The 12,441-nt window shown below is 43.1% G+C and overlaps 1 protein-coding gene across 1 annotated transcript in view; it reads right to left on the bottom strand.

Annotated features, from left to right (window-relative positions):
* Positions 1 to 12,441, bottom strand: part of LOC113986826 (calpain-5-like) — a 45,603-nt gene that overhangs the window by 3,983 nt on the left and 29,179 nt on the right. Inside the window, exons 7-11 of the mRNA XM_027718868.2 lie at positions 11,694 to 11,771; positions 10,324 to 10,519; positions 8,481 to 8,603; positions 5,659 to 5,861; positions 4,757 to 4,878 (exon numbers count right to left, since the gene is read on the bottom strand). Coding sequence (XP_027574669.1) covers positions 4,757 to 4,878; positions 5,659 to 5,861; positions 8,481 to 8,603; positions 10,324 to 10,519; positions 11,694 to 11,771 — 722 coding nt within the window. The remainder of the gene's footprint in view (positions 1 to 4,756; positions 4,879 to 5,658; positions 5,862 to 8,480; positions 8,604 to 10,323; positions 10,520 to 11,693; positions 11,772 to 12,441) is intronic.

Below are 12,441 nucleotides of genomic sequence, written 5' to 3'. Positions count from 1 at the left end.
CCACTGGAGTGACAGCACTAAGGCAGCTTTAGTTTTTTAACAATCCATACCCAGGATGATTTTCCTCAAACACATCACTCATTTACAAGAACAAATACCAACACCTCACACAAACAAACCACAAAGCAGCTGCATCCAAACCAGAGGGAGTCACTTCCCTGTACAAGACACCTGGCCAGACCTGCCCCAGGCCCATTATGCTGACAACACCTCACAGTTCTGTAGCAGGTGACAGAGTATTGGCTTCTCTGATAGGCAAGTACTTTCTGTGTCACTGAACGTGTGAATTTAGCTCTGGGGCATGGGGTGGCACCACGCAGTGGGATCAGGGATGGAAAAGCTGCCCTCTTTGCTAAGCAGTTGGGAAAATGGGTCTGAATAAAATTGGGTCTTGCATGTCACCCCAATGGTGTCAACTGCTTTGTCTGAGGGCAAAGAGCAGAGCAACATCTGACCATTAAGAGTAATTAAGAGATAAAGGGCATAAGGAGGGTTGGGGAAAGGACACAGAGCATAAAGAGGTGACAGGTGTATCTGCTGAATGGATGAGGGAGCAGGTAAGTGAAAGGAAAAGATATTATTTGAAAAAACATTCAAATTCTCAGCAAGAGCTCAAGAAATGGAGGGAGGCAGAAGAAGAACACAAAAGGTTCCTGCACAGCATGACCCCACGATGGCAGGGCTGAATGGTCAGTTATATTAGGATTACTGATTCCAGTTCCAGAACAAACGGAAGAAATGGAAGAGAGGCGTATGGGGGATGAGACAAGGGATGTTCTCTGCTATGGTTGATTTATTTACAGGACAGAGATAAAGCAGAAAGGGCTGCTCACATGGAAAAGCAACATCCTAGTGTTAGTCATGAGCTGGGAATGAAAACAACTGGAGCTGCTACTCTGGCAACTGCCCTGGCAGTGGAAGGAGGGCTGGGTTCAGTTCTCAGGCACACATATGGCTATGCCCTGAACACTACATTGTGTGTAACAGCTCTCTCACCTCAGTCCTGGCCATACTGCTGCTTTGGGAAGTTGTACAAAAGAAAAGTGTGAAGGAAAAAGCTGGAATTTGTAAAAGCCAGAAACACCTGAACAACAGTGACATCTCTAAAGCTTAAAGAAATCCATGATCAGTAGTCTAAGGCTACTTGAGTTCTTGAGAATTGCAGTGAGGATCTAACATCCACATTCTTCTGCACTGTACCAAAACAAAAAGCTTTCTAGAAAACATTCTTGAGAAAAAGTTTCCAGAGGCATTCCCACTCCTCTCCAGCTGAATTGCTCTTACTGGTACACAGAGAGCTCTGACACAGTCACTGGAAAGGACATTGAACAAACAGAGTAGACAGTTCTGAGACACAAGCACTGCCCTGGGTTGTTTTGTCTCTTGCAGGTGAGTCTTTGCTTCTCCTTCCTTCTACTTCTCAGACTGCTCCAAAGGCAGCTTCAACAAAAGGTACCATATTCTCTGCTTAGCAGGTCAGTCACAGGCCTGTCTGAGGATCGCAACACTCAGTTTGGAACAGAAGTAGTGAAAGACAATTAAACATGAAAATTCAACACAGAATTTCAGCAAGGAGACTTAAAATGCAAAAGGTTTCTCCAAGAGAAACTCTTGGGAAAAAGGTGTGACAGACAGTAGCGACAGCAATTTTTAAAACAGGCTTGGAAATGAGACAGAAAACCTCCAAGCACCCAGAATTTCCTTATCATCCTGCAGATCTGCCACTATGTGGCTCATAAACAGCTAGATCCACTTCAGAACAAGCTAACTTGGAGAGGTACCTCCATGAGGAGCAGCCTGTGTGCATTAAGGATTGAGTCGGGGCAGTTAGATCCATCCACTATTCTTTACAACAGCAAACCATCCATTATTTTTTCTGGACAGGGCAATGGATCAATGACAGCACCAAGGAGGAGTTTTCCAATATACATTTAAAATAAAAGATTAAATAACCTTCCTCTGGCCAGCAAGAGGGCTCTGATGACAAACAGCTTATGAACCAGCACTGGCTGTGCAATTCTCATTCTCTTCCAGCTTTGTTTATGTAGCTATTTAGAAATTTGTGCTAGGCACAACTCTCAGATGACAGTGATGGGCTTACGTGAAGAACAGTGCACTCAAGTCTCAAATCCTTGATTCTCTGTTCAGGCTACTCTTTCTGCATCTGCATACCCCAATATTTAGAGACATCCTGAAGTTTTCAGGGCACTTTGCCCTATTCAGATGGAATGCCAGTCTCAGTTCTCAGAAGCTCCAGAATGAAGCTCTCCTTTATCTCTCCTCCTTTATCATCAGGGTTTGTCTTCTCTCTGTGCTAAGGGATGACAGTGACAAACCAGGCAGGTGGCTGGCCAAGGCAGAACACGGCTGACAGGTGACAGAGACTGAGCACAAGGAAAGAGGCAGCTGGAGAGCTGAGATGCTGCCGATCAGAAGGCGCAGGAGTCAGGAAGCCCTGGTGAAATGCAGTGGGACTAATTGGACACAGCAGCTCTCTTAGAAACAAGCTGCCAACAACCTTTGTACCAGAAAATGAGTAACCTTTGTGTGAGGTCCTCTTAGCAGCAGGCAAACACAGCCACTTCATCTACCTGTTTTCTGCTTGAATAAACATATTGACTGGGCCTAATCTGAAAGCAAACCTCTCCTTGTCACTCCCAGTGGCAATTGCTGTGTGGTCTCTTCCCTCATCTCACAGTGCTAGCTAGACAGGGAGCTGCTGTTGATTTTTAAATCTAGTTCCCATCAGGAAATGCTCCAAGACCAGCAGGTAAGGCCAGTATTTTAGTAACTGCCCATGTGACTTTTCCAAATTCCTGGCTGCTGTTTCTTCTTAAAGTAAGCATGGAAGAGGGTTCAGATGTGGATCCAAAGAAGTCAGAGAGGAGATTAGGGATGACCAGGAGTTCCATTCTTCTGTGGCAATACCAGGAAGCAGTCTTGGAATGTGGGATATTTCCTGTCCCTGGACACATTAATTTCTAGTCTAAGTTTACAATCAGTATGTTTCAAGAAATTTCTATATCCAATCTTTTAATCTATTAAACAAAGTGAGAAACATTACCATACCCAGCTTTTTCTGCTACCAAAAATGGACTTTAGTATCAATCAGAAGCTTTGCCAAGTTTCCCAGCAAGGTGCCCTTAGAAGGCAGTGTGCCAGGTATGGACATTACCCTGATCTTTGCACAGCTTGCTTTTATTGTCTAGCACAAATGTCAGCAGTGTGCATTTGACTGCATGGGGGTTCTATTTACACATTCTCCCTATTTCATTTCTCTGAAGTTGCTACAAGATGTGGCATTCTCCAAGACAATCTATAAAGGTGTTTTGTGAAGTACTTCATGAGTTGGAGACACTTACAGAGAAAAAAAGGCTAATAAAGAAAGAGTCAAACAGGGATTTCACAGCAGAATTCAAGATAATGGGGAAGCCACTGAAGTGAAGTAACTCAGCTCTCCTTCAGAGCTCTCTGAATGGATGAGATTTGGAATTTCAGGCTGAAAAGAGGCAAAGGCTTTTACTTGAAAGCTTTATGTTGATACAAAAAGAAAGTATTTTAACTTTTTTTGGTGAAGTTTTATTCAATGTCAAACAATAAGATTCATCTAGGTTTTGTGTTCACATCCCTGTATGTTTCTGACAGATTTAAAACTAGTACAGTGTTTCACACAGGGAAATGGAAACACTTCAGAAAAAATGACAATGATAGACTGATATTTCTTCAGCCACTTGATGGATTGAATACTAATTCCCAAATAGTATCACTTGATCCAATTATTCACTTTTTCAGCAGATAGAATAATCAAGCAGAAATTTTGCTTAGGTTTCAACAGGAAACATCTGGGTCCCTTTCCAACAGACTGTTCTTTACATACCTTTTCAGTTCTGTCAGGGTAATCATCAGCCCAACACTGGTTGTTGAAACCAAAGTGGAAGAATATGTTTCAGTTCAACCTGACCGTGTGTGATAGTACTGGGTCCTAAAGGTATTTGACTATGGTGTGGTTAAAATATCTATTACACATTGTGTGTATATTCCTGAGGGTCTGTGTCCTGATGCACCAAATCTCACAACGCTCTGAGCTGAAGCCTGGTCTTTGGCATCTACAGGCAGTTGGTTCCAATTGGATCTTGTCAGCTCTGTAATTGTGCTAAAGACTGTGCAATGCCAAGGGTGGAAAATTGGCTTTGGTTGTTTTACTGAAGGGAACATTAGAGAAAAATGTTTAAGGAATTTTAAAAGCAAAAAAATCCATTCTCAAAAAAGAAAATGTCCACCACAGGGCAGGAACATGCTGACTCTTTCCAATGCACTGCTCTGCTGCTCTTGTCACATAAAGCCCCTTCGCTCTCACCCATCCACCCTGCCTGGCTGAGAACAGGGAGCCAAACCTCATCTTGCTTGGTTGTGGTGTTTGTGGCTCTTGTTTTTCAAGAAAATTACCAAGAAATATGAACTGAGTCCATTTTCTGCATCTCTTCCCACAGAGACAACAACACTTGACAGAAAGTGGCTTTCCCAGTGAAAAGTACATTCAGTCATCACTCAGTGGGTGCCAGGACATAACACTTGCTGTTTTGCATCCCCATATTCATCTGATCTCTCCTCTGGAGTAGATTTTACAACATGATGAAAAAAAATCCCATAAATCCTCAGTTGTTTGGATAATTTCTGACTGCTTATGTATCAATTTAAATCATCTTTAGAGGACTGGAAAGCCCCTTCCACTCTTCCAGGTTCACTTTCCACTTACCGCCCGATCTGTCTTGCTTCTGTAAACCCTCTGCAGAGTGAACTTTGATTTGGGTGACTCTGCGTGGATAGCCACAAAGAAGACTCCAACATGTCATTTTAGGCTTATCTGCCTTCAGCTCCCTGAAAAATAGTGGGGAAAGCAACTGAAGCAGAAGAACATCAAGTAAACAATCAACTGTTGTGGAAATTCAGCATTTTTAGAACATGAGATTCGTACTTTTTTCCTCATCTGCCATTTTGGAATTCTGTGGTGGAGAAATGACAGATGTAAGAAATAAAAATAGAGAAAACCAAAGTAAAGCAAATTCGCATTATCTTTGCACAGCTTGATTGTATTGTGTAGCACAAATGTCAGCAGTGTGCGTTTGACTGCATGGGGGTTCTATTTACACATTCTCCTTACTTCATTTCTCTGAAGTTTCTATAAGATGTGGCAGCAAATGGGGTGAAAAAACCCCTTTAAATATTTGAAGATAGTATCATAGCAAGAAAAAAATTCAGTGGGCCTGGTTTCATGAAACACTGGTTTTACCCTCACAGCGACCACTGGTTTCAAAGGAGATGGTCCCAGAAACAAACAATATCAGCTGTAAACATGAACACCAGTGCTCGGCGTTCTGACCTGCAACTGAGGCCACCGCAAAAGCCAAACTAAAAATTCAAAAGACCCAAACTGAATTGTCCATGAGGTCCCTAACTAAAAATGTCCTGACCATGTACAAACCCCAGTGATCCCGGAGATTCCCAGAGGTGACCTGACTGTCTCAAGCCCTGGCCTAGTTCTGGAGCAATATGAACGAGTGAGTCAGGGGCGTTTGAGCACAACCAGGCAACCACTCCCAAGGAGGTGCAGCCAGTGAGTGCTAGCAAAGATCTCCTGTAGCTGTGGGTGCAGCCTACCTGAGTTTGGATGGCACGTCTGTGAAGAGCCTCAGGATAAACTTTGTGGTGATGCCCGGATGGTAGGTGGTTGGGATGAGGACGTAGCGGCCTTGCTGAAGGATCCTCCTCAAGAAGACAGTGCGTGTGTTGATGTACGGAGACGTGGCCACTCTCTCCTGCACAGTGAGCTTGTGCAGCCGATAGCTTCTGTTATCCTCCACCTACAGCCACAGGGCAGGATGGGGATTAATGGAAGGAGGGATAGCAGTGCTAACAGGCAGGATTCTCCCTGCACATTGAAGCCAGTAAAACCTGGCAAGTGAATTTAGTAGAGCAATGTGAGGATTAGAGAGAGTTAAACACAAGATGCAGGCTTTGAGCAAGGCATAGAAAACTTAGTATTAAGAAATAGTGGAGGCAATAAATTCACTAGAATACAGGACACTCTGACATGAGGGAACATGAGCATGAACGGGAAGAACTAGAAATGCTAGCACACACAAAAAAGGACATATGGAAGAAAACAAAGGGAGATAAGAAAAGGGACAAGCCAAGAAATCAGGTACTCTTGCCAGATACTGAAAATCCCTGCCGAATGCACAAGGAAACTACCCAAATTAGGGAAGGTTCAAAAGTTTATGAAGATGATGATGAAAGGACACTGAGTTCATGATGAAGTAGGACAGGAACGACCACCGAAGTTCTCCCCAAATTAAAGACCACGCCTCTAACTCCGCCTCAACTCCGCCTGTTATGAATATTAAAAGTATACGTTGCAATGTAATGAATATTCATAATATGTGATGCAATTGCTTGGCAAAAAGTGTATAAAAAGCTCAATTGTAAGTTTCTCGACGGAGTAGTTTGTCCAGGGCGACCTGGCTGCTCCCCGGCCATAAAAATAAATACCTCCTGCTTATAGACTGAAAATTCTGTCTCTGAGCAGTTTCTCTGCGCCTTCTTTGGGGCACAAATTGGCATCAACATCACACAGCCTTTCACGGTCGGAAAACACAACGTGCAACAAAGGCAAATCGGTTGGCAAATGTTTTTTCACCCACTGAAGCTGTGGCAGAGACAGCCCGGATGGGCACCCCAGTGCCCCTGAGGAATTGGACTCTTTTATTTGCCTTTAAAACGTTGCTACTGTAGAGAGTTGTGCAAGGCTCCTGCCAGGGGATTGAAAACAAGGCTGAGGGGAGGAGGCCATAGCCCAGGAAGTTACGTTTGTGGAGGCCCGAGGGGTGAATCTCTGGCATGTGATGTTTATGTCCTGCGTCAAAGGAGGCCCTTTGCGCACACACCCACCACTACCCCCGAGAAGGCCTCACTCGTAGCAGGGGTGCCCCCAAAGCACTCCCCAAAAGCCTAAATGGCTTTACAAAACCCAGCACCTCTGAAAAACGGCATTACTGTGCAAAAAACAGTCTCCCCACACACACAGGGGAAGTGCCAGGAAGGTTTCTGAGGCTATAGGAACCTGCTGGACTTCATGTTTCAGAGGCTTCTCTCCCCCACCACTCCCTGGCAGACCAAGACTCCAGTGAGAACAACCACCAAGTTCACTGGAGACCTTTGGGTGTCTCAGACAGGCTGAGATTCCTCTGCCTCCTTTCTCTAGGATGAAAAGAACATTCCAGCCTTTCACAGCAGGCTCTCAATCCAGGTGCACACACCCGTATTTTCGCTGCCCTTTTCTGAATACAAAAAAAAAAAAAACACAAAATAACCATTTATGTTTTGTTCTAAGCCCTGAAGCTGTCCTTAACTATTAACATCCTCTCCAGGGGACTGGTATTTGCCACAGTACAGTTAAAATATAAACCTATTTCTTAAGCAGCTCTTGAGGGCAAAGGCAGCCCTACATTCTTTTCTGGCAGTTCTCTTCCCAAGGCCTTTAGTCTTGTTAATGAGCCTGGTGAGTTAGAACATTTTTGAAATAGAAAACTTATTCAACAGAAGTAAAGATAGATACTTTTCTGAAGGCGTGATTTTCTTTTCCAAGCCTTTCCAAATTAGATATACAGGCATGAGCAAGGCAAGGTAAATTATGCCACTTTCTGTAATGACACTTTTCAATATCTGTGGTTAACAGGTGATTTTCAAATGAATAGGTGTGATGTAGATGTCAGCAGCTCTAACTGACTGTTTAAAATTGACATTTTTTTACAGTAGAACCATAGTATAGTCCCACTAACTGTAGCAGCAGATGATAGGATTTATCCAAATCCTCAGTAAAAAAATCAGAAAAATAGCTGTTTCTTTGCTTCCTTCCTTCTTAAGTTCAGGTATTTTCATTTTAATCAGTTTGCCCTGAGAGTGCAATTAAATTACCTTTTGGGATCCCTGTGGTTCCTTTTCTCATATATTGATTTCCCACTCACTACTCCAGCTTTTGAAAACATTCTTTTTTCTAAGTGGCAACAGAAAAATGGCAGTCTTTTCAACCTCATTCACTTAGCTGCATTTGCTGATGAAATGGAGGCAGAAGCCTTTGGTGAGAAGAAGAAAAACACCCCTCCATGTTTCAAACATTAATACTATTTTGCCTTTCTCTTGAAAGCTTGGGGTAGGAAAAGCACTTAACATTCTTTTACAAAAGGGAAAAATCACTTACGTTCCTTTAGTTCAAATAGACTTTGAACTGAACTAAGTTCAATTTAGTTCCAATAGTCTGTGTAATGTCAGCTCTGCTGACAGAGTGCAGTGCCCATGCGAAGCTCGTGTTGAGTGGAGAGCCAGACACCACGGGAACCGTGGCTCTATCTGCCAAAGATCTCATGGCCAGGGTGAAGCAGGACTGAACAAACTCTGCACCAGGAGTGCAGGTGGCTGCCTACCTTGAATATTTCAAAGCCAATTGGGATGCTGTCTCCTCTCCCTTCTTTCTTGTATTTGCGGCGATCCTCCTGTTGTAACGAGACCAACACTTTGTCCTCAGTCTTCTTGACATCAAAGATGTACTAAGAGAAGAGAGAAGAGAGTGAGCTGTTAAAAATGCCCCAGGATACTGAGGATAAAGCCATCACCAAGGAAATATGTGCATCCAGTGAGGCAAATAGAAATGTATTTGGGGATGGGAGGAGAGTTCTTCATATAACAGGTATTCCCAGCAATTCCCAGCTGAAAAGTAATGCTAATAGTGAGGATCTTTAAACCAAAAGTATCAAAGACACTGAAAATGTAATCCTAGTGATAGGACAAGGGGGAATATGCTGCAACACCTAGTAAGGCACATTTTAATTCATGTCTCTGTTGAACCATATGCAATGTTACCTGATCAGAGTGTTCCAGGGCAAATGGAGGTACAGGAGGGAAACAAGAGGAACCAAGAGAGCTCTCTTGGTCTGATGAGAGCTCTGCAACTGTGATCTTACTTCTGAGGACATTTCAGCTGTCTTAATGGGTAACGATCTAAAAGCCAGCAGGTGCCTGTAGGAATACACTTATATTTGGCTTAAATTCCCTTATCAAAAGGGACTGGAAGTGTCACAATCCCTCTCTGTACAGGTAAACTCTACAGAAGGCCTCAGTGTCAGGCGTTTCACTCAGGGAGGACGGACAGGAATTGTCTCTAGATTATGGTGGTGTGTGCCACAGTAATTTATAATGGCAGATAATACAATTGTGTTCCAGCATTGCTATAAAGAGCCTTTTAATCAACTAGCCCAGAGATAACAATGGAATAAAAAGCACTTCCATTGCATCAGGCACGCACTGAACTGTAATGTGTTTTCTGTGGCAGCTAAACACTTACAAATGAGACTCAGACAAGCACTTGGAATACATCCAGAATCATACAGGGGAACACCTCTGGGAATGAGGCGCTGACAGAAGACAGAGCAGTGAAGAACTGCTTCTGCATCTACACCTACATGGCAGGATGAGCTGGGAGTCTGAGATTCACTCCTGATCTGAACAGCAGAGGCTGCACTGCCCAGTATCCTGCTATGAAAACAGAGGGGTGCAGGCAGAAACCTCCCTTGAAAGTGCAGAGAAGCAGATACAAAAACATCTTTAATTAATCTAGAGAGAAAGGGCAATTTTCAAAGTAATAACTAACACAGTAAGTGCTCAGCTCTCATTGACAGTAATGGAGTTTTATGCCTGAATTTGCATGTGCTGGGATGAAAACATACCACATGGAGAAGGGCAGGAAGACGACAAATGGAGTTGGAATGGATGAATGGATAAACTGAATAGCTTGAAATTACCAGGTAGGATGAGACAAGGAAAATTCTGAAATGCTGATGAGAGGGTGAGCTGGGGTAAGAGACCAGATACTTTCAGAATCTTAGATTAATGCCAAGGAATACTAACTAAATACAGTGGATCAAATCCTCAGGCTGTTTAAGGGTGTTAAATGAATGAAGCTCTGTCATTGGAAAATCAGACTTGTTGCCTTTCTACAACTGGTAAACTAAAAGAAGTCCAGGAAGGACGTCAGTAATCCTGGTGTGTTTGACTCATCAGCCCCAAACATGATCAGTCCCAAACAAATATCTCAACTACTGAGAGATTTCACAGAAATCACTGAAGCACAGCACACTCCCAGGGGACAGACACTGGCAATCAGGTTTTTTGCCAAGTACTCATTGCCAACTCCTAAATAGGGTGGATACTTCAGAAGCCCCAGCTCAAGCGGACACACTTCAGTGCCTCACAAAATACAGGGGTTCCCACCTGGGGATTCTGAAGGAAGGTCTCTCTGTTATCAAAGCAGCCACCAGAGCGATTTAGCAGGGGCTCTGAATTTTTTGTCCAAGCCCCATGCATCATTTTCTTCTCCCAGGTCTTGTGGATGCTGAAGTAGGAGGTATTCACAATCCGGCAGATGTCCACATCTGTGAAATTCTTACACCAGTCCTCAAACGTCATCCTGTTCCATGGGACACCAGGAAAGTAGTGGTTTATTTAAAAATAAACTGTGATACTCGTGCAAAGAGCCAAAATAACACACAAAATCTTCCAGTAATTTAAAAGGAGGCATTGCTCAGCTGTCCAGAGGACAAACTGATCCAGTGGGAAGCTCTGCATGTGGAAATACTTGTGAAGCCACAATCACACATTCTTAGAGCTTAATTTAGAGAAATATCACTTAGTGTGTTTGGTCAGGTCTGGATCTGTTCTGTTGCATCTCCTAAGCCTAGAGGACAGGTTGTATCTACCAAGCTGGGTTTGGTAACATATATTTTGCAAGGGCAAAAGAGATCACCTGCAACCAAAGCATGATCCACTCCTCATTATTACGGTCCTTATTGTCACATCTGTCCTTGAGCACAACTCAAATCTCTGTGCTCTGGACATAGCTTTTATGTAGCACCATCTCACTGCTGCAACCTGTGCCTGCTGAAGCAACGGGCTGGACTGCAGGGCAGTTAAAAAACATTCACCTCCCCCAACAGCTTGGGATCTCTGAACTACCATCATGCCTTGGCTTATTAATGGCCCAGAGCCAAACTCTGAGGTTGCCAGTTCTGACAAAGCCAGCAGAAGGCTTTTCATACTGAGCACTGCCAGCACACTTGATGCAGTATTGACGATCTACTGAAGAAGTTGCTGGACTAAGTATTTGGTCTTTAAGCAAAGTGAAAATTAATAGAATTTTAGAGATTCTGTAGGTAATGAATGCTCCTCATGCCCATGTTGGAAAACACCAACAAATATCAAAATTCATTGGCTGCAATTCTATTTATAGATAACTCAGGCACAGCAGTCAGTGAACAGGTTTGATTGTGTGTTCAATACCTGGAATTTTGTCATGTAAACCAGCATGTGTTGTCTGGATTGAGTGAATGTCCTAAATATAGGTAATAGAATTCGAGGGCATTTGAAACTTATATTTACTAAGAGCTACTAATTTTGTTCTACTAGTTTTTAATCTGCTTTTTCTATTCTTCTCTCTCATCCCTTGAGATTTTAAAAGAAACAGAGCTTGTGCCAGGACTGGATAATCTTATTCATTTGGGAAAATTGTTTTGCAGCTATTAAATGGCAGATTTATTACTCACTGTAGCTAGTGTCTCCAAACCCTTCACATCTCTGCTACTCACCAGAACTCCCCATCATTCTCCAGAACGAGCCCTAAGCTCTTGCGTTCTGAATCGCTGACTTTCTTCCACTCCTCAGAACTAAAAGGGGAAAAAAAAGAATTAAAAAAAAAAGAGAGAACAACAAAGATGATTAATAAATGCTATCACTTGGAAAAAAATTAGAAGTAAAAATCTCTCATGGCCCCTTGTTTTGAAAGTAACATTGGAGTACTGAAAAGGCAGATGATATTCAGGAAGAAAATGTGAGGCTTGCAGGAGGAGTTTTAAACCATTAATTGATTTGAAAGCTACTAAAAAAGGAAGAGATTAATGGGAAATTGGCACAACTAGAGCAGAACCTTATTGATTTCCTTTATTACACTCTCCATTAGGATGCTTAAACACTTAAACAGCTGGTTTGGAAGGTCATAGGAGATTGAATCCATTCCCTGAAGGCCCTTCAAATGAAATCTGGTTCTCCTCCTCAGGAGATTATTGGATGCTTCACTTAGACCAGTGTATTCTCTTTGTCTTTTAATCACCTTAATAAACAGGCTTGAGATTTCCCCAGAGAGCCTTTGAGAAGCAACTGCTGGAGCGTGAGCCTAGTGTCCAGTTTCCAGAGGAACACTGCACTGCACAGACACCTCACTGCCTGCATGAGCTTAGTGCTCTGCCTTGCAGGCACCTGCCTCTTCCACTGACTGCAGGGGAGCACAGACCCAAAACGCATCAGTCTCGTGCTGAAATCCAACAATAGGCTGCGTGA

This window comes from Pipra filicauda, unplaced genomic scaffold (assembly GCF_003945595.2).
Source record: "Pipra filicauda isolate LSUMZ 115617 unplaced genomic scaffold, ASM394559v2 scaffold281_size1565311_pilon, whole genome shotgun sequence".
Lineage (NCBI taxonomy): Eukaryota > Metazoa > Chordata > Aves > Passeriformes > Pipridae > Pipra > Pipra filicauda.
Note: the sequence above shows the minus strand (reverse complement) of the source record. Positions and strands in the feature narration are given on the sequence as shown.